The sequence below is a fragment of the Stegostoma tigrinum genome, chromosome 17 (genome assembly GCF_030684315.1).
Source record: "Stegostoma tigrinum isolate sSteTig4 chromosome 17, sSteTig4.hap1, whole genome shotgun sequence".
Classification (NCBI taxonomy): domain Eukaryota; kingdom Metazoa; phylum Chordata; class Chondrichthyes; order Orectolobiformes; family Stegostomatidae; genus Stegostoma; species Stegostoma tigrinum.
The window spans coordinates 1,418,450-1,441,686 of record NC_081370.1 but is presented as its reverse complement, the minus strand read 5'-3'; the positions used below and the strand labels follow the sequence as shown (position 1 = coordinate 1,441,686).

The window sequence follows — 23,237 nt, the reverse complement described above, 5'->3', positions numbered from 1 at the left end:
CTACCATCTCTGAAATAAATTTCTTTGGCATCCCTGTTTTAAATGAATACCCAACTGTGTAACTGTGTCCCCTAATTCAAGATTCTTTCACAAGTTGAAACATATTCTCAGCACCTAAACTGTCAAGCCACTCAGAATTTTATATGCTTCAATAAGATCACACCTCATTATTCTAAACTCTAAGGGGTAGAGGCCTAAAATGCTTAGCAATTAATAACTCAATGCCTTCATCACAGGAATCAACCTCATGAATCACTTCCAATCCAGCATATTCCTTCTTTAATTCAGGGACCAAAACTGTACAAAATATTCCAGGTGCAGTCTCATCAAGACCTGTACAGTAGTAAAAAAGATTCCCCAATTTTTAACCTCCAACCTCACAACAAATGTAGCACAAAATCAATTTGCCTGCTTAATTTCTTGCTACACCGATACACTAACTGATTGTATGTCATACAGAAGAACACCGTGATCCCTCTGAGCTGAATTTTTATTTGAAGTTTCTCTCTATTGAAATAATAATCTGTCTTTGGATCCTTCCCATCAACTACGTTAACTTCTCTGCATTAAACTCCATTGGCCAAATTATTATCGACTCACTCACCCTAAATAATCTGCTCTTGCTGATTATTTATGTATTTTCAGCAAATCTGCATATATAAGTAAACTTTACATGGGTTGGGAAAGATCACACCCAAAGTGAGACACACCCCGAGTGATACATAACAGTTTGGGGATTTTGGAGACAGTGTGTCCATAGAACAGGAGAATCTGAAACCCAGGGGTCCAGAAGAAAATGGAGAGTGACATCACAGCAAACAGTACTTTCATTGTTTTATAATAACTGCTAATTTGTCTATAAATTGCTTTCAGATTGAAGGCAAATAAGAGAAATATTTTACAGGCTAAAAACTAAAACACCAGGAGAAAATTAATAACAACACATTTAGAGCTAAATAAATACAATAGAGAAGCCAGGCCAGGCGATGTGTTGTATTTGCATGATGTAGGAGTTAGCCACCATGTCAGCAGAAAGTGTTGGTTGTTTGAGGAACTCTAGCTCCGAGTTGATGAGCTGGAGTTTGAGCGTCAACATTGTGACACATAAGGAGGAAAAGTGTTACCTGGACGCTGTGTTTCAGGAGGCAGTCACACACCTTAGATTAAATGCTTCACATTCGGTCAGTAACCAACCATAATACATTATCACCAATACCATGAACTCTTGCCTTTTGTATAGCGTATCATAGACTACCCTCTGAAAATCTAAATGCACTACATCTACCAGCTATACATCTAGATTTCCCAATCAACTCTGCCTGTTATATCCTCAAAGAATTTGCAAAATTTTTCAAACACGATTTCCTTTCCACCCAGCCATGTTGACTTTATTTACTTGTGTTAAGCCTTTTCCTAAATGGCCTCCCATTTCTTACCGAAAGAGGGAATTAGTAGCACACAACATGATGCACCTCAGCTGGAGGTCAAGGTTTGGAATCTGCATTCTTGGACAATGTAAATCATGCTAATGAGGTGCAAACTGAAGCCAGATGGATAACATTTCTGAATAGGTGGATCCGTGGTGACTGCAATTATCCCCTGTCAGGTCTCTGATTCCAAGTGTTTTATCTTTCTTTGAAGAAGAACGAAACGAACTTACTCCGCCTGCTTTTCTAGTCAGATTGACTGTCATCCACCTTGACTACACTAAAAACTGTTCTTTTTTGCTTTCTCACATGATTATTTACTTGAAACACATGCAGTGTGTTTGCCATGTGAGCTTCTAATACATGGAGCAGGTATGAGATTGAATATAGCATGGTACCATGCACCAAGATGTCCAACGTCTAAGCCACAGCCATTCTTTCAATATGGGTCACTTATATCATAAGTGGGGAATCCCAGTAGGTATAGCGGCACCCAGGGAGAGAGAAACTGATTTAATGTAACTCTTCCTTTGAATTCCAGAGTTCCAGCATAAATGGAATTTTATTGCTTTTGACTTGTTGAGACGACTACAGTGCTCAGCCAAGGACCGAGAGGTCTTGATCAATATGGCAGACAAGACAAAATGATGTGCTAGCTAGGGAGTCTTAAAGGTGCATGTTATAAAGCAGAAGTCAAACCACACTCCCCCACCCAGCCCCTGATAACTAAAACTGAAAGACCCAGAGATGCTTGTCTCACCCTATAAACTATTAAATGTGTGAAAAGTGGTATAAACTGCTTCTCACCCTCAAGCTGTTAAAAAGCAGTTTTTTAAAATGAAATAAACTCCTTTTACTCACTCCATAATCAACAAGTAACAATTTACTTATCTAACTCTAACAGCGAACAGATTAACTGAACCATTAACAAACTGAACAATTCCCCCTTCACTACTAATTATTTCCAAATAAGGCAAAATTCTAATGGTATGCTGTGCCGATAAATACATGTCCCACTTATAGAAACCAAAATAATAAAAAAAGGACTTAGTCTATTGAAATTACAGCCAGGATACATCTTCTGGAATGTCTCTGCCCTGTCTGCTGATCTTCTGTGAGGAAAGCCTTTCTCTGTTGAATTTTTGTGTCAGAAATACTAGCTAAGGGTGCCGCTGTACCTTTAGTTAGATGATGCTTACTCTGAGAGCTTAGAGAATTCTGTGAGAGCCCATAATTTTCTGTTTAGAGCTACTGTTGTTAACACTATCAGATGCTGTCACCTCGATTTTCAATGCACTTACCTTTTATGTTCTTGATGACACATCAATTTCTAACAACAAGATTGGTCCTATGTTGGGAAAACCAGATTTAAATGTAAGATAACAAAGTGTGGAGCTGGATGAACATACCAGGCCAAGCAGCATCTCAGGAGCACAAAAGCTGACGTTTCGGGCCTAGACCCTTCATCAGAGCCTTCGGGCCTAGACCCTTCTCTGATGAAGGGTCTAGGCCCGGAACGTCAGCTTTTGTGCTCCTGAGATGCTGCTTGGCCTGCTGTGTTCATCCAGCTCCACACTTTGTTATCTTGGATTCTCCAGCATCTGCAGTTCCCATTATCACAGATTGAAATATAATTGTTTTTTAGCCTCTGAGTGCCTGGTTTAAATTAATTGGCTGATATTCAAACTGGTTACCATGCTAACAAAACAAAACTGTTGGCTGGATTGCTAACTATAGTGTCTTTTATTACAAATGTTTCAATTTGGGGGTCTCTGTGTACCTGCAAACCCACAAGCTGCTGCCTGCAGGCACTTTTTTATTGATCTCCAAGTCAGGAAAAGGCACATCATCTTTTAAAGGAACACGCACTTTTCCACACTGTCATTTTGCAAACATCAAACTCTAACATCCTGCCTTCCAATCCACAAGCCAACTTTATACTACCCAACTTTATAATAGTGCACAAATGGCAGATTAGAAACACCAGATCAACAATGGATCAGAGTGCAGATTTGATGCAGGCTTATAAATATCAGACCGCAAATTCCAAGAATGCAACAACTACAAGCTGGGTTTTATCACTGGGACACAGTAAAACATTAGAAGAGGCTGATTGCACACAGATTCTTTTGGTGACAATAATTAAGAGATATTAAAGGCCCCCCCCCCCCCCAATTAGTTAGCATCCAATTTACACCACTGCAGAAATTAAAATACATCATTTATTTGTTTTCATCATCAGTAACTTGCATTTATAGGTAACAAAACAAGCTGAGGTCCGTCACAGGAGACTTGTGGAGCAATATTTGATATGGAGCTACAGAAAGAGATCTGAGGGCAGATGATCAAAGTTTGGTGAAAGAGGTAGGCTTCAAGAAGCATCTCAATGTGATAAAGATAGACAGAGAGCTTTTGACAAGTCATTTCCAGACCTAAGAGATATGGCAGCTGAAGGCAAGGTTATCAATGGTGAAGCAATTATAAACAAGAAGGCTAAGGAGGCCAGAATTAGAAAAGTGCAAGCATCTTGGAATTTTGTACAGTTCAGTGAGATTACAGATTATACATTGAACTATGAACGTACAGAGTAAAGGGAGTGGAAAATCCAGGCAGGAATTTGAAAACAAGGACATGAGTTTTAACACTGATGTGTTGTTTAAGATCAGCAAACATGGGGGTGATCAGTGAACAGGCTTTGGTGGGAGAATTTTGGATGATCTCACATTTACAGAGTGTGAATTTGAGGAGTCTGGTCTTAAGGTGACAAAGTTATGAATGCGGGTTTCAGCTGCAGATGAACAGAGGCAGGTGCAGAGTTGGATGATGTTACAGAGATAGGAATATGTGTTTTAGTGATCATGCGGATATGTAGCCAGAAGCTCTTCTCAGTGTCAAATATGACAAAAGCTTGTGAACAATCTGGTTGAGTCCCAGGGAGAGGATAGGAACATGTGGTCAGAAACAGGAGGAGACTGTCGCCAATGATTTTCTTCTTTCTTGATTAAATCATGAAATCCTGAGCAATTTTCACAGAATAGATGAGGAGGGACAATAACAGGGAGTACTGGAAAAGCTCAGCAGGCCTGGCAACATCTGTGAAGACAAAACAGGTCACTGTTTCAGGTCGAGTGACCCTTCCTCAGAAGATGTGGAGAGGTTGTTTCTTCTTATGACAGAATCAAAACCTAGCGGTCGCTATTTAAAATAAGGGGGAATCCATTTAAAGCAGAGATGAGACAACTTCCTTCCTCTTGGAGGCTTGTAGGACTTTGGGAACATTATTCGTGAGAAGCTGTGCGGTCAGAGTCTTAATATTTTTTAAGTTGGAGTTGAACAGATATGTGTTAAGAAGGAGGATGGGAGATTATGAAGGGGAGGTGGCAATATGGATCTGAGGTTACAATCAGATCGGTTTTCAATTTATTCAATACTACAGTAGACTCAAATGACTGAATGGCCACACTGTTGCTCCTTGTTCATCTGTCCCCAATGATTAGTTTTTGTTCACACACCACCAATGATGGACATCCACCCTGATAATGTAGACTCAGTAGAGGAGTATGATGACTCTGTGGATTTAAGACGTGTATTTTGTTTTGGTGTCTTTTAAGAGAGAGATTGAAGGAGAGGTTCTAAGCAGTCTGTGATAACGTAAACATCTTGTGAGGCCTTGGGTCTTTTCTTTCTTTACCCATGCACGGGGCGCAGGCAACACTGGCTGGACAGCATTTATTGGCCATCCCTAATTGTCTAGAGGGCTGTTAAGAGTCAAACCACATTACTGCTGGCCTGGAGTCACATGCAGTCCAGACCAGGCAGGGATGGCAGTTTCCTTCCCTGAAGGGCAATAGTGATCCAGATGGGTTTTTCCAACAATCGACAATGGATGCACTGTCATCATTAGATTTTGTTTAGAAGTTACAGAAGCAACCTGAATGGGTGCAGCCTGCTCTCACAGACCAGGATTTCCAGTTATTTTGTCTAGCTTTTAGGTTCAGTAAAAGCTGCTAAAGTCTTGAAGAATTGAAGCTATGTTTCCCCACCCTCTGTTAAAGCTGGAAGCTGGGGTTTCTCTTCCTACTACAGGCATTGCATGTGAAAAAATTTCTGATTTCTGAATTTGCCTTTTTGCAAAGGGGTGCATTGATGGAATGTGGCTATATTGGAATAGTTAATTAGTTACTGTATCTAATTTCCTGTTAAGTTTTCCAGCAGAGGTAAGTTATTCTAAGTTTTTCTTCCTTTTGTCATATGTTAACTGTGGTGTTTGAATAAATTGTGTTTTGCTTAATGCTGAGTATTTTAACCAGTCGTTTGCACCTGGAACACAGGCTTTCACATTTATCTTCATAATAAGAGAAATATTAAGGTGTAGACTAACCCCTTCAACTATTTTGAGGTGGGGTGGGGTTCTGGTGTGGTCCATAACAGGGGTCAAGACAGGAAGTGCTGAGGTAGAGCTGGGTGTCATCAGTCTGCATGTAGAAACTGATATGTTTCGGGATAATGCTGCCTTGGGACAGTAGTTGTAAAATAGAAGGGAGCAGATGAGCATTCTTTAGGGAATGTCAGGTAATGGAGCAGATGAGCATTCTTTAGGGAATGTCAGGTAATGGTGCAGAATTGAGGGAGATGGCATCAGAGATGATTCGTTGGCTATAACTACATAGACAGGAATAAAACCAGGTGAAAACAGTTCCATCAGTCGAACAACAGAGGAGTTGGAGGAAGATGGCAATGCTTAAGGGAAACATGGGCTGGTTTACCTTTGTTACTGTCACATCTAAAAGCATTCGTAACGCAGTAAGAGTTAGTTCAGACCTGCAGCAGGATTTCAATGAAGTGGGACTATAGACAAGTGGAATTGTTAAAAAAGAAATGAATGGTCTTTTCAACTAAATTAAACTAGCACGCTTGACAATACCGCATACTTCATACAAGGTCCAATGAATGGATGACAGGCTGCAAAAAAAACTTTCCCATCTGATCTAATCAGATATTTCAAGGATTAAAGACATTTTCTGGATTAAATACAGACAAAATCTTGAAAGAGATCAGAAAGCTTTCAGTTATACTGATGGGAGAAAAAAAACGACAGCAGTAAATCAGAACAGATTGCACAAATAGCTAATTGGGGCTGGCAGCCAAGTATACAAGAATTGCTTATGCTGAAAAATGAATCCTGCTTCAGGTATAGTTAGTATGAAGTGCTTTACTGGCCAAGCAGCAAGGTGCATACTGGCAGTCACTCAGTCTGATAGGAAACAAGAGAGTGGGTAGGTAATATATCATCCAGTCTTAAAAGTGAAGCAGTTGCTAGAAGCTGGAAGACATCTGCTCAGTATCAAAAACGGTGCCAGGTTGTAGTCATCAGGCATTTTTAATTTAGTGCTAGCCCTTCCATTTTTGCCCAGATCCTGGGTGAACGTACAACCTCGGGGAATTTCAGTGATAGAAAAGCTTCCTGTAAAAGCTCGGCCTGGAAGATAACATCCTTTAATGTCTCTGCTTGCAGCAATCCCTTCACCAAGGGAGATGGCAGCAGTGGAGTTTGGTGCACCTGTATTGTGCAAGAACCAGAAATGTTGTTTATTTGTTGGGTGAGATCACACTGGGTAAGACGGGAATGTAAATACTGTGGCATCACTCTCACATGGAATAGGCTCAGTAGATTATTCTGTCCAGAATTTTTCTAATTTTTTATACACTTGGAACCTCCCAGTAATTGATAGCAACACAACCTCAACACAGCAGTGTGTCCCTATCCCATTGCCAATGAGAAGGAGACTGACTGCAGTTCCTCACAGCCAGTAGAAGGCAACTTTATCTCATCATTCCAGGCAAGATAAAAGTTTTAATGATAAAATGCTGCTTGCTTGACTCAACAAAGCTCATTCCTGTGTTGCATCTTTCTCAGCTGATCCTCAAACTGGACTGTAAGGTCTATGCATCTTCATCACTCGTGAATCCATCCATTTGCATGAAGCACTCAGTGTACTGTATTGCTGCTGCAGTGTCAAGGTTCACTTGTCCACCATTGCCATGGGGTGCAACACAGTGCACAAGGGAGCTTCACCAGCTATTTCATTCTATGAGATGAATAAGCCTGCTATTGTTTAACCCTGGGCTTGAAAACCTCCAGGCTAGAACATACTGAAGAGTCACACCTTACCTTGTGACATTAATTTGCAAATGACTTGTTTGATTTTTCAGTCTCCAACATATTTCAGTCATATTGTGCTGAACCCCGCCTTACAATTAGAAACTGAGGGATTCCTCTGTTGCTACCTCTGATCCGAAAGGCCTAGTTGAAGTCCCACCTGCTCTGAACAGGTTGATTAAAAAATATCTACAATGAGCAATTAGTTAACCACTAAAATTAACGGTTTTCTGCCTATTTTATGACCAACTTATGTGTCAACAGATTTCTGGCACCAGCAATTCTGTTTTCCTGCAGTAAGCAAGAATCAGATTATTGTGTGCTTCTAATAGCTGGCCAGAGTACCAGAGACAGCTTTACTCTCCCAGGAGAATGACCAAAATAACCGTTTTCTGTAAGATTTTACTAATTTCTGTTTCAACAATGAACAAATCTTTTTGGCGTTTCTGTTCAGAGAGGCTCTGAATGTTTGTGAGCTGCAACTCACTGCTGATTGAATGTTATTCATTCATATCATCTTTATATGCAGAAGCAATGTTTGAGGTATCATAATTTTGGATGAAACCTACCCACTTGACTCCAGCAATAAAATATTTTCACTGTTTGTAATTTTGCCCCATTTGCAAAATTTTCCAGGAACTTGTGTTATGGGGAGAAGTTGAATAGTCTGGGGCATTTCCCCGCACCACCCCCCCCCACCTCCCGGAGCATTGGAGGCTGAGGGGGTGTCCGTATAGAGGTTTATAAAATGATGACGGGCATGGATATGGTGAACGGCCAATGTCTTTTTCCCATGGTGGGAGAGTCCAAAACTAGAGGGCGTAGGTTTGAGAAGGGAAAGACTTAAAAAGGACCTGAGGGGTAACCCTTTCATGCAGAAAGTGGTGCGTTTATTGTGTGAGTGCCAGAGAAAATGGCAGAGGTGGGTAAAATTACAGGATCTAAAAGGTACCTGGGTGGGTATATGACTAGGAAGGGTTTAGAGGGATATGGGCCAAATGCTGGCAAATGGCACAAGGTGAGGTTGGATATCTGGTTGGTGCAGACAAGTTGAACAGAAGGCCTATTTCTGTGCTATGTGACTCTATGACTCCAAAACTTTGCGAATGGTGAGATTTTACAGTAGACTGAATGTCCCTAAATCTGATTCTTAACTGCTTTGCCTAACATATTCTCCTATCCATTCATTACTGTTTACATGAAAAAGTTCCTTGCTTATTGATTGAGTTTATTTTTCATTTGTTTCAATTTATAACCTGATCTAATTATCCTTCCTCATTTCACCGTAACATCTGGCACAAGAAATTTAGTACCTTGTAGATGTGCTTCACTGCTCTTCTCAATCTATATGACAATTAAAAATCACCCATTACTTGTCAGTACGCTATAACTATCTGATTTACTTTAATATTCCCCTCTCCCATAGTATTGAGATCACTTATTGCTATCTGAACTTTGTTTTTATCTCTTGTTTATACATCTTTAAAAGAGCTGACAGAGACATTCTAACTTACATCAGTAATGTTGATATATACGCCACTGCCCTCTTGCAATACTTCTGCACTTTTAAAAAACCCATTAAATATTTAATTATTTCCAGTGATACGTGAGGTTATTGCCATGGGTCTGCATTTTCCCAAGGGTTTCAAAATCACAATGCCTCCAATCAATGGGTATCCCAAGTTGACAACAGCCAGCTTGGAGAGGGCTGTCTCCTAATTGACTGCAATTGTGCTCGTCGTTGAGTTAAGTGGGTGGCACCCTCACTGATCTGCAACGTATTGCAGAAATAAACTTGCTTGAAACCAGCAGGAATGAAGGGGAAACCCATCCACTCAATAAACACCGTCCACAATCTCATTGGCAAGGGCTTCGATGCCTCACTCCCCAGCCTGCCTCAGGAAGCCCACCTCCACTGAGCTGGTGGACTCCACGCTTGGTATTAAGCCCGTGTCAAAATACCAGGGAGATGACAAAACTGGGCTCGGAAAAGACTTAGATAACAAGTTGTAGAACTGGATGAACACAGCAGGCCATCAGCATCAGAGGAGCAGGAAGGCTAACGTTTCGGGCTTAGACCATTCTTCAGAAATAGGGGAGGGGAAGGGGGTTCTGAAATAATTAGGGAGAGAGGGGGAGGGGGATAGAAGATGGATAGAGGAGTAGGTTGGTGGAGAGGAGACACACAGGTCAAAGAGGCGGCATTGGAGCCGGTAAAGGTGAGTATATGTGAGGAGTTAGGGAGGAGATGGGTCAGCCCAGAGAGGATGGGCGGTCAAGGGGGCGGGAAGAGGTTAGTATCCCAAAACCAGCCCAGCTTGTCCCTGCCTCCCTAACCTGTCCTTCCTCCCACCTATACCCTCCTGCCACCTCAAGCCCCATTCCCATCTCCTACCTACTAACCTCGTCCCGCCCCCTTGACCTGTCCGTCCTCCCTGGGCTGACTTATCTCCTTCCCAATTCCCCACTTACACTCACCTTTACTGGCTTCATCCCCACCTCTTTGACCTGTCTGTCTCCTCTCCACCTATCTTCTCCTCTACCCATCTTCTATCCACCTCCCCCTCTCATGCTATTTGTTTCAGAACCCCCTTCCCCTCCCCTATTTCTGAAGAAGGGTCTGGGCCAGAAACATCAGCTTTCCTGCTCCTCTGATGCTGCTTGGCCTGCTGTGTTCATCCAGCTCTACACCTTGTTTTCTCAGGTTCTCCAGCATCTGCAGTTCCTACTATCTCTCGCAAAAGACTTAGTTGACTGGCTGCTTCTGTTACATGAGCACCACCTGATCATTTTCCTAACCCGCCCTTGAGAAATGCCCCAGATTCCAGAATGTGTCATGGCAGTATTCCGACGTGTCGCTCCCATTATTTTTCATTGTCCTTCCACCTCCAACTCCATTTCCATTTCAACAAAAGACGCCTGAGTATTTCTAGTATTTTCTGTCTCTCTATCTTACCTTTCCAGCATCCATTATGTTTTGTTTTGCCTTGACATATTGCGCATGTTGGGCATTGGACAATTTTGCAGCTCCCGCATGACTTTACCTTTGACCTTCAATGTATAAAGGTTAGGGAAACTGGACCATGAGAAAATGGATAGGCCGTTGAATAACAATACTTTTAGGATGTTAGCATAAGAGGCTAAAGCTATAGCAATGGGATCAGCAAATATTCTATGAATTGATCAAGAAGAGAGGATTTAAAATTTCAATGGACAGCACATAAATTGGCAGCATGCATTAGCACAGAAATTAGAAAGGCTTGACCAACAACTGACCAGTGCCCTTTAGCCTTCCCCACTTAAAATAGAGCTGACCCAGATTCTTCAAACTATTCTCGTAACTGGAGCTCCTCCTCTTTGGAACCAAAGGGATAAATATTTTCTGCACTCAGAGATGGTAAGAATTGAAACGTCAGCTTTCCTGCTCCTCTGATGCTACCTGGCCTTTTGCATTCCTCCAGCTCTACACTGTGTTATCAATATTTTCTGCACCCTCTCCATGTCTTCAAATCCTTCCTAAAGTATAGGGCCCAGAGGTGTTTCTTGAAGACTTAACCAAACCCTGCCTGTTTTTATACTTCATGGACTGGTTCCCATATGCCTCATTAAGTACTTCTTGCCCTGTTTTGTGCGCGCTTAATGGTTCCTCTGCTTCTACACCTCCTGTAGAGTTGTCGTCTTTATTTTACAGAGTCTCTCCTCATTCTTTGTACCAAGATGGATCAGCTCATACTTCTCCGCACTATATTTCATTTGCCACAGATTTGCTACCCACTTCATGAGCCTATGTCCTCTTGAAATCAATCAGCATTCTTCTCAGAGTGCGCACTGCTCTCAAGGTTTATGTCATCTACAAACTTTGAAATTGCACCCTGCCCATGCAAGTCTAGGTTAGGAAAAGGGGTGACCTAATACTGACTCCCAGGAACCTCACTGTGTACCACCTAGCAGCCCATTAATAATCATTCATCATTACCCACTGTTACCCGGCAACCAACCTTGTATTCATAGCGGTACTGTCCAATTTATATTCCATGGACTTCAAACTTGAAAAAAATCATACTTTGTGGTACATAATCAGAATTATTTTGGAAGTCTGCAGACATTATGTCAATCATATTATGCTCATCTACTCTCATTGTTCAGCAAAAAGTACAACTAAAATGAGTTAAAAACAATTTGCCTTTAATAAATCCATGCTAGATTTCCTTTATTAACCAGAAGTTCCTATCATTGTGTTACACTGCATTGGTTGCACTTGTTGATTTTATTCTGGCATCTTCCTTGAACAAGGATACCACATTTGTCATTCTCTGCTGCCATCACTGTTGGAGGTAGATTGGAAGATTATCACCAGCACCTCCATAAATTCCCTCAGTATCCTTGATACAACTCATCCAGTCCTAGTAACTTAACAGCACAAATATAACTAGCCCTTTTGAGCAGTATCATCCTCCTTGACAAAGATGGATGCAGAGTGCTCATATAATCCCAGTAACGCCCTTTTAATGCTTAAGTACACGTTTTGGTCCCGAATCAGCCTTGCTGCTCTGTTTACCATTTTTTTGATAAAAGGAAATCCTAAAATATAAGTAATATTGGTTGCCAGTCTCTTCCTCTACTTTGACTTTGTTGCCACTAATTCGTTTCCTATCATTGTGCACAGCAGCTCCCCACCCCTGTCCAAGCCCAGCCTCTATCTTGGTTGTATTATTAATCCGATTTCAGCCATAGGTGTATTTTTCTGCTTCATCTCACTGTCTATTTTGTCCTCCAGCAAACTCTGCCTTTACTTATCCCACCTTACCCCCTTGGGCTGCCACAGGGAATCTGCTTCTATGAAGTTGGATTTGTAACGGGTAAGTAATGCCAAGTAGAATCGAATTGATTTGTTTGAGGAAGCAGCGAAATAGTAAACTGAGGGTTGTCTCTAGATGCTGTTTAGATGGACCTCCAGAAGCTATTTGCTAAGTCTTAACCCTGCCAGCTAAAGTGAAAACTAACCAAGTGAAAGGCAAATTATTGGTTTGTACGGGATGCTGGTTAGATAGTGGAAAAGACAGAGTAGGCTTAATAAAAATATTCATGAACTGGAAGGGAATGATGTCCCACAGGATTTTAATTGGGAGCTGAGCTATTCATCATGGTTATTAATGCCTTAGAAATGATGGGAATCATATATCAAAGTTTGCCAATGACATAGAGATTTGTGGTATATTAAATCATGTAGACAGCAGAATAAAATTACAAAGAGAAATTGATAGATTAAGAGGATGGGCACAGTTGTGACAGATAGATTTCAACAGATTAAAGTGAGAGATCATGTGGAGCACGTTGAAAAATGTTTTTTTTTAATTCATTGGCGGGATGAGGACGTCACTGGCCAGGCAATGTGTATTGCCCACCCCTAATTGCCCAGAGGGCTGTTGAGAGTCAACCACTTTGCTGGGGTCTGGAGTCACATGTAGGCCAGACCAGGTGAGGACAGCAGTTTCCTTCCCTAAAGGGCATTAGTGAACCAGATGGGTTTTTCCACTAATCAAAAAATATTTCATGGTCATCGTTAGATATTTAATTCTGGATTTTTTTTATTGAATTCAAATTCCATCATCTTCCATGGCAGGGATTGAGCCCAGGTCCCCAGAAAGTTATCTCGGTCTCTGGATTAACAGTCCAGCAATTATACTGCCAGGCTACTGCCTCCCCAAGGGGTAAATTATCTATGGATAAATTTGCAACTGCTATTGCAAAAAGGGGACTTGCAGATGCAGTCAAAACAAAGGAATCCTATCCAAAGCCAATTAAAGTCACAAACAGATTGTGACCTCGATCCTGTGGGTGGGGTATGGAGAGCAACTTGTGGTTTCAAGGAGGATCATAGAAATCGTAGAATCCCTACAGTGTGGAAACACGCCATTTAGCCCATCAGGTCCACACTGTCCCTCCAAACAGCACCCCACCCAGACCCATAATCTTACCCCTGATTTCCTATGTCTAACCCACCTAACCTAAACTTCCTCAGGAACTATGGGCAATTTAGATGGGCAATCAAGTAAAAAAAAGTGTATGAAAACATGGAACTAATTGTTGCTGTAGAGACGTCTTAACTTGTAACCATCTGAATGACATCTAATGAGAAATGAAGCTGGATATTTAAAAAGATCGTGGACTTGTTCCTTATTATTTTTAAGGAATCTCATCACTTGACGTAGTCGGCAGGATCACTAAGGAGAATGTTGGAACTCTTAAGACTCCCTACGCACTATTGCCCTGATCCTAAAAATTCTCAGCTGATAGCGAAAACTTGGATCCACTTCATCTAACATGATCTATGGCCTGTCTGCAATCTCTGACTTGAGCCTATTGTATATACAGATATCTGTAATTGGCAGAGAGAGTGTGATCTCTGGCCTATGGCTCATTGAGTCCCATCAGCCCTAAGCCCATATAAATATCCAGAAATAATATCTAATGAATTATTGTTGAATTTTATTATTATTGAATCACTATTGAATTGTCTACAACAATGAAAGGACGACAGGTCCCACTTGATATTTCTGAAGATGAAGTTCTCCAAAAATTAAAGCAATATATTGAAGTAGAATATGACGTGTCAAAAACTTTGTCGGAAATCTATCAGAAATGTGGAACCTCCATGGGCCAATGGTCCCTGGATGATATTAAACATATTTGGGATAAATTGCCCAATCAAAAGATATAAAAAGTATTCGCTGGTCTCTATTTGTGATGTGACAATTTAGACAGCGACAAGAAATCATAGACCAATCTCATCATAATCATGAAACTAATAATCTAAAGGAAATTTAAAAGATGTTTGTGAAGAACTTAAAATGACAAACCAAAAATTGGCTGAGAAGGAGAGACCTTCAGTCATGAAAAATCCTTCCCCTCACCATATCCAAGCATTCCCCTAGATACCTGCTATGTGATACCCCAAGACCTGGCTAAAATGCAAGTTCTGGGAAATGGGATGGACCAACCGTTTAACTTACGGCCTGTACAGATCAGAAGCCACAAAGAGAGGAAAAAAAAAGGATGACAAGGGTGTGGTTAAACATGAATGTACACAAGGGGCAGACCACAGCCTTCCCAATCCCACATTGGTGGAAAGATGGTCCCTTGTCTAATGGAACAGATCCAACAATGGAACGATACAAAAGTCAAGCCATGACAGGGAAAAAAAAGCAGAGCTGAAAAAACGATTGCGAGCTAACTGTGAGGAAGTGAAATGGACCAAAAAGAGCCAGGGAGAACCAGATGGAAACCTCTCAAGCCTCCCAACAAAAGAATCCAGATCCCCAACTAAATCCTCCAAACTCCACTATCCCAGAGCCCAGTGGAAGACAACACTACCAGTCACTAAGTAAATGGGAGAGCGAAATAGGAAAGAAAAAGAAAGCTGAATCCTCCACTGACTCCAGTGGCAACGTTGAGCCTCGTTTAGCCCCTTACGGACCAAGCAACACAAAACTCAGTGCCAGCAAAAAATTGAAAAAGGAGGGAGGACTGAATATGAGTATGAATGGGTCAACTGCCACTGACAAGAGGCCACACCACCAAAGATTAGAGACAAATGATCTAAAGATCCACCTCCTCCCAAAAGGAAAGGCTTCCAGATCTGGAAGCAAAGGAAAAAGAAATAGAGAGAGAGAGAGAGAGAGAGAGAGAGAGAGACCAGCTTTTGATGCTGTATTCATGAAGCTAAGTGTCAACTCTTTGTGGTCTGGTTTGAATGCATTTTGTCCGTTGGTGGTTAAAAGTTATCTTGAGCAATACTTGTGTTTTGTTTCCTGGAGCCTGAGATCCAGGATTGCCTTGAATTGAGTTTGCATTTTGGGAATCTATAGCAATTTGAAAAGGTCGTGTGTGCTTGTAGCAGTGTGGAATATGTATGGTTAATGTAATGTCCTATTACGGAACTATTAGTGGTTGTGTAAAGCAAAAATATGCAATGAAATGTTGATTTAGAGACTGGGTCAAAAAGCTTTGTAAATATTTACCTCTTGGGATTGAAATTATCACATTTAGATTTCCATTTTCTGGCCACAGTGAACTTCTAAATAATGTTTTAACACATGAGTGAATCTTCAATTCCAGATGATAAGATTTTCTCATTATAAATGCATTTTGGTGTGAAAATATCCAAATAATAGGAAAATTGGAATTTTGGAAATTCGGATGATATGGAGTTTTCACGTCACCCTTAAACCACTACTAATTGATCCATTCTGACTGAAGTGGAATGTATGGATAAGTTTTGTTTTTCAGATAAGAGTACAAACTTCTGAACATGTCTGCAAACTTTCAGCATTGCAACACAGTGATGGATGAGGCATTCTCGAGCCATCAAGCCATTCATCAACAGCGCATCTCAGCATTGAAAAGCTCCTGTGAAAACTCTCAGAGATTTCAATATGTAAACATTTAGTGACTTTGGGGGAGTAAACAGAATTCTGAATTTGGACAAATTTGCATAGAGATATATCAAATATCCAGAATGAGCTATAAAGTAAGTTTAAAATACCTGAGTCATCTTAGAGAGAGAACGAACAAAGACTGCGTTGCCTGGGTCATCCAGAAATGTTTGACTTCTATTTAAAAATATTATACGATGATTTACCATGGACTACAGCTCTCTCCTGATCTCTGGAATTAGATAGGTGTTAATTGTTAAATGGCAAAATTTGATGAGATGAGGTAATTAGAGATGGAGAATAGTGGCAGAAGAAAGTCAAATTAGAATAATGGGTTGAAACGACAATCGAAGTTAATATGCATTTTAGTGAAGAGAGAAGTTTAGGTGAGAGTACTAAACTGATAGCTTTCTCTTGGTGATGTTTGTGACATTGACTTTTCTTGGTGAACTTGGTGATCAAGCCACTACCCGAAGCATCAGGACTGTACCTGGAGAGATAAGTTCATCAACATAGTTCATAAGATCATACAGGAGTCGAGAAAGGGCATCAGACATGTATACCTACTTGACAAATGGACTAGAATGGGTTGGAAGAGCACAACAGCACAGTTCAAACAATGAGACACAAGCACGAAATTCATGGAGAAACTGACTTTAAAACAGTCATAGTGATAAGGCCCAAAAAGTGATGGCATATAGAAACCTCAAAAAAGAGAGCTGGGGTTTTTGAGTCCATGTATGATGTTAACGAGCAACCAGTGAGAGAGCTTGAAGCTTAACAAGAACTGTTACAAAAGCACAAGATGGGAAAGTTGGTCGCATTGTTTTTATTGTGGTGATTCTTACGCTGTATTTCTCATTTATGTTGCTTAAATGCTGTATTCAGCGAATGATGAAGCCTAAAGTTAGTATGTTCGACACTTTAAGAAACCTACATATTATTGTTAGCTTGGTCTGTGTGTGTGATTCTGCTTGGGAAGAATTGAAACAATAGAGTTGTGGAGTATACAGAAAACGGTGTGATTAAGCTACAGCATAACGGGGGGTAAACTAGCGAATGCTATTGCAAAAAGAAGACTTGCGGATACAGTCAAAACAAAGGAAGTCCATTCGAAGCCAGCATGAGCATAAGTCACAAACAGATTGTGGCCTAGATCTTGGAGGAAAGTTTGTGGTTTCAGGGAGAATCAAGTAAAAATAAAGTCTAAAAATCATGGAATGAGTTGTTGCTGTAGAGAGGTCTTAATTTGTAACCATCTGATTGACATCTGATTAAAAAAAGAAAGCCAGATATTTAAAAATATTACGAACTCATAGAGTCAAAAAGTCAGAGTGGCACCACACAGAAACAGACCCTTCGCTCCAATCCGTCCATACAGACCAGGTTTCCTAAATTAATTTAGTTCCATTTGCCAGATTAGACCCATTGCCCTCTAAACCCTTCCTATTCATTACTATCCAGATGCCTTTTAAATGTTGTAATTGTACCAGCCTCCATCATTTCCTCTGGCAGCTCATTCCATACACACACCACCTTCTGTGTGAAAAACGATGGTCTGAGGTCCCTTTTAAATCTTTTCCCTCTCACCTTAAACCTAAACCCTCTAGTTCTAGACTCCCCCACCCCAGGGAAAAGATCTTGTCTATTTACCCTATCTATGTCCTTCATGATTTAAAAAACCACTACAAGGTCACCTCCTCAGCATTTGATGCTCCAAGAAAAATAGCCCCAGCCTGTGCTGCCTCCCTCTACAGCTTAAACCCTCCAACCCTGGCTACATTCTTATAAATCTTTTCTGAACACTTTCGAGTTTCACAACAGCCTTCCTATAGCAGGGAAAGCAAAATTACACACAATATTCCAAAAGTGGCTGAACCAATGTTCTGTATAGCTGTAACATGACCTCCCAACTCCTATTCTCAATACACTGACCAATAAAGGCAAGCATACCAAATGCCTTCTTCACTATCCTATCTGCCTGCTACTCCACTTTCAAGGAACTATAAGCCTGCACTCCAAGGTCCCCTTGTTCAGCAACACTCACCAGGACCTTGCCATTAAGTGTATAACCCCTGCCCTGATCTGCCTTTCCAAAATGCAGCACCTCACATTTATCTAAATTAAACTCCATCTGCCACTCCTCAGTCTATGGGCCCATCTGATAAAGAACCCATTGTACTTCGATATAACCTTCTTCGCTGTTCCCTATATCTCCAATTTTGCTGTTATCTGCGAACTTATTAACCATACTTTCTACTTTCGCATCCAAATCATTTATATAAAAGACAAAAAACAGTGGACTCAGCACTCATCCTTGTGGTGCACTGCTGATTACAGGCCTCCAGGCTGAAAAGCAACCCTCCACCACGACCCTCTGTCTTCTACCTTCAAGCCAGTTCTGTATCCAAATGGCTAGTTCTCCCTATATTCAATGTGATCTAACCTTGCTAACCAGTCTATCATGAGGAACTTTACTGATGTCCATACAAATATTGTCCACCGCTCCTCCCTCATCAATCCTCTTCATTACTTCTTCAAAAAACTGAAACAAATTAGTGAGCCATGACTTCCCACACAAAAACCATGTTGACCATCCCTAATCAGTCCTTGCCTTTCCAAATGCATGTAAATCCTATCCCTCAGGATTCCCTCCAGCCAACATACTCACCAAAACAGATATTTTAATGTATTTTGTAATTGTTGGAAAGTTAGAAACAGTCAAAGTTCTGTGAAATTGAGGAGCCAATGTACACAGATTAGAAAAATGGAATCATGTTGAGGTTGTGCAGGACATTGGCGAGGCCTCTTCTGGAGTACCGTGTGCCATTCTGGTCACCCTGTTGTCGGCAGGATATTACTAGACTGAGGAGGGGTCAGAAAAAGTTCACCAGGAATTTGCCGCAATGAAGTGTTTGAGTTATAAAAATGGGCTGGACAGGCTGGGATTTCTTTTCACTGGAAAGTAGGAGGTTGAAGGGTGGCCTTATAATGGTTTATATAACCTTAAGTGGCATAGATAAGGCGAATAGCAAAGCTTCTTTCCCTAAGTTGGGGAGTTCAAAATTAGGCATATTTTTAAGGGGAGAGGAGAAATATTTGGAAAAGACATGAGGGGAAATGTTTTTACACAGAGGGTGGTTCATGTGTGCAATGAACTGCCAGAGTAAAGGGTGGATGTGGGTACAGTCCAACATTCAAACATCATTGGATAAGCTCATGAATAAAAAAAGGTTTGGAGGAGTATGGCTACGTGTAGGCAGGTGGGACTAGTTCAGTTTGGAATTATGGTCAGCATGCACTGGTTGGACCGAAGGGTCTGTTTCTGTGACTCGACAAAAGTAATCACACAGGTGAACATGATGTTGGTTTTTACAACTACTGGTGAAAATAAAAAGGGAGGATATTTTGCTACTGCCCTACAGAACCATGGCAGGATCACACACAGCTTATAGTCTGGTTTCCCACCCTGGAAAGTAAGTGGAAATAGTAGTCATTACCATAGACTCAGAAGACTGCCCCCTCTTTAGAGATAGATGATTGGGCCACCATGCCTCAGGTCACTGCTAAGGTTGAGAAGGTGAGACATTTGTGGTGGTTTCAACCAGGTGTGGAAATTGAACCTGAGCTGTTGACATTACACTGTGTAACAAACCAGCCATCCAACCAGCTGAGCTAGCTCACCCTAAGCCAAAATAGTGATCATGAAACGAGTGCAGCGGGAATTGACCAGAGGTAATGTTTAAATTAAAAGAGCTCAGGTCACACAAACAAGCAGTATAGAAGATTGAGAAGTAAGATAATTGATGTTGTTAAGATATTAAAAGCCATTTGACAGGTAAATAGAGGGAATCGTTTCTGCTGCTAGGAAACCCTGGATTGGAACTCAGAGCCACACCATTCAGGAGTGCAGCTAGGAAATGCTTCTTCACGCAACAGTGGTCAAACTGTGCAAGCTGCTTCTAGCAAAAGCAGCAGGTGTTAACTCAGTTTTGCTTTTAAGGTTGATAGATTTTTAATGACCTTCAGTACCTGGGAATATAGAGCCATGGTATTATAGATCGTTATTTGATTCAGCTCAACTATGATTTCATTGAAGTTCAGAACAGACTCAAAATGCTGAATCACCTATCCCTGATTCAGTGTTCTTCGTGAAACTTTTACTTTAACATAATACATTTATTACATTTGTTGATGAACTGCACAGTGAGAGCATTCACGACATATATTTGCAATGTTCATTATTTGATATTTTGCAGTGACAATAGATTTTTTTTGCAATCAACTGTGCCATCCTTAAGAAAGGGAAAGAATGGATGAAACCTTGCAGTATAAGGTCAAACATTGTTAGGTTAAACGGGGAGAAGGAGCGGTTATTCACCATTCTAATGATGCTTTCTTGTGTGTTCCAGGTTCCATGTGTAACACGTTTGTAAAAACTATTGTGCTGAAAATGGAGAACGTAACATTTGAGAATGCTGGAGCCAACAACTCAAACTTAACTGTTGGAGTGACAATGACCAGCCCTTATAAGACTGTTGAGATTGTCTTCATAGCTGTTGTGACTGGATCCCTTAGCTTGGTCACAGTGGTAGGCAACATATTAGTCATGCTATCCATCAAAGTTAATCGCCAATTGCAGACCGTTAACAACTACTTCTTATTCAGCTTGGCATGCGCTGATCTGATCATTGGAGTCTTTTCCATGAACTTGTACACAGTCTATATTATTAAAGGCTATTGGCCTCTGGGAGCTGTAGTCTGTGACTTGTGGCTAGCATTGGACTACGTTGTGAGCAATGCTTCTGTTATGAACCTTCTGATTATCAGTTTCGATCGGTACTTCTGTGTCACGAAACCACTGACTTATCCAGCTCGAAGGACCACCAAGCTGGCTGGGCTGATGATAGCGGCAGCTTGGATACTCTCCTTCATCTTGTGGGCTCCAGCCATCCTCTTCTGGCAGTTCATTGTTGGCGAGCGTAAGGTGAAAAAAGGACAATGCTACATTCAATTCTTCTCCAACCCTATTGTGACATTTGGCACAGCCATTGCAGCGTTCTACCTGCCAGTTGTCATCATGACTGTTCTGTATGTCCAAGTCTCCTTTGCCAGCAGGAGTAGAATGAAAAGTCACAGGACAGACAGTCAGAAAGAGAATACTTCTCGATCTTCCAACTTTTTCAAGAGTCACTTCAGCAAGCAACAGAATAACAACAACTCCCCCAAGCCAGCAACGGACTCCTCCAGTGAGACGGTGAGGAATGGAAAGGTAGAGGAAAAGCCTTCCACGAAACAGGTGTCTCTAAGCCATCGCGAGGAGAAGGAAACCTCCAATGAGTCCAGTTCAGCCAGCACTGTCCTCCCCAGTCTCAAAGAGAAATGCACCAGTGACGTCATACAGCACGCACAAGCTCCAAAGCTGTCCAAAATGCAGAGCTCCAAGTGGTCAAGGATCAAGATAGTCACCAGGCGGACTGGCAACGAATGTGTCACCGCCATCGAGATCATGCCTGGAAACGCAACCAACAACACAGCAGCCAACAAGCCTGGCATTGTCGCCAGGAAATTTGCTAACATTGCGAGAAGCCAAGTGCGAAAGAGACGCCAAGTGGCCGCTAGGGAGAAAAAGGTTACGCGGACAATCTTTGCAATCCTTCTGGCGTTTATATTCACCTGGACTCCTTACAATGTCATGGTTCTCATCAGCACCTTCTGCGATGACTGTGTCCCTGAGACAGTTTGGGTCATTGGGTACTGGCTGTGCTACATCAACAGCACTGTCAATCCAGCATGTTATGCCCTCTGCAACATTACCTTTAAGAAGACTTTCAAACATTTGCTATTGTGCAAATACAAGAACATTGGCAATGCAAGATAAAGTGAATGCCAGAATTTGGTCTGCAATGTGTGTTGCTGAGACTTAAAGATGTAAATATTCCACAGCGGTATTTCCAGAGATGCCAGATTTACACTGTGCTTGTATTTTCAGTATAAAATTCTTCTGTTTCCCTTCCTGAAGTAGAGCATGTACATACCGTATAAGCAAAGAGATGACAATGTGAAAATTAAAATCATAACTCATCTGAATATTGTGCAGGTGCTAGTGGTAGACCATGTCAGAAATGTGCTTTTCCTTATGTCCAGCTTCAGCTCAGCGACTCCAATTGTACCAGGATACGAAAGCTTGATATGTTGAGAGATCTACTGAACTACTGTTACAAAATCTTAAATAAAAGTGTAAGATATCTAGACAACTGTGACATGGCTGAGTGAATGCTGTGACTGACTTTTAATGGTTGATATCAAAAATCCCAAGAATGGTTTTTTGACATCACCTACATCCCAACATTGAATTACAGCCCTTCCCTCACCCTGGGCCATTTATACAATGTAATGTGATCTTGGCAAAGCAAACAAGCCCGTATGAAAGCTAATATTTGTACTGGCAGGGTCTGGTGACTGGATACAATGAGGCTGTCACTGTCGAATGTTACAGAAAGGTACAATATCAGTACGATATAACATTTATTTATGATGGAGTTATTTAACAAAAGAGCAGATGAGGTCAGGGCATATGTTAAAATGAACTTCTTGTAATCTTTCCAATAATGCTATGGCTGTTGTAACTTTTACCCTTTAATATTATTTACAATATAAACATTTAAAACATTCACCCGTGCTGGAGTGTGTTTTGTGACTGACTGCTGAGCTAGTTCATTCGCTTTTTCTATCTTCGTTCTCTTCATTACAATTAGACACTAATGTTGAAAAGGTGGGCAGTTGTTGGGAGAAATTAACCTCCTGTCACAAGATGTTCCATCAAAAATGGCAGGCAGTGACCAGAATCACATGGGTTGGGTAGCAGGCATTATAATCCTGGACTTTAGAGCTCTGAATCCTTCACAGTTTGTGACACTGAGATATTGATGCAAATGAATAATTTCAGGATAAGGTTGGAGCGAGGTAAGTTGTCAAGGCAAAACTAAAAACTTAAGCACAAGCTACAAGGTTAATATTTAAGGTGCTTGAGTCCCAGATATCAATGTAGTTCAGAGTGAGGTGAAGGATAAGAGATTGATCTGACTGAGATAATCTACAGTTCCAGATGAAACAAGCAACAGATGATGGCCAGTTATCTTGAGGAGGGTTAGAAACAATGAGAGGTGATTAGCAGATGGTCAAGTCATCGATAGATGGGCAAATGAAGGTGAT

The 23,237-nt window shown here is 41.1% G+C and overlaps 1 protein-coding gene across 7 annotated transcripts in view; it reads left to right on the top strand.

The window, feature by feature from the left end:
• The window catches only part of chrm4a (cholinergic receptor, muscarinic 4a), a 96,991-nt gene extending 74,295 nt beyond the window's left edge, over positions 1-22,696 (top strand). For 4 of the 7 annotated variants that reach the window (XM_048545102.1, XM_048545099.2, XM_048545104.2 and 1 more), the window contains 2 exons: positions 12,365-12,446; positions 20,435-22,696. In XM_048545102.1, coding sequence (XP_048401059.1) covers positions 12,365-12,446; positions 20,435-21,903 — 1,551 coding nt within the window. In that variant the 3' untranslated portion in view covers positions 21,904-22,696. The remainder of the gene's footprint in view (positions 1-12,364; positions 12,447-20,434) is intronic. The other 3 variants (XM_048545105.2, XM_059651886.1, XM_048545103.2) reach the window with 1 other exon arrangement.
• The last annotated feature ends 541 nt before the right edge of the window (positions 22,697-23,237 follow it).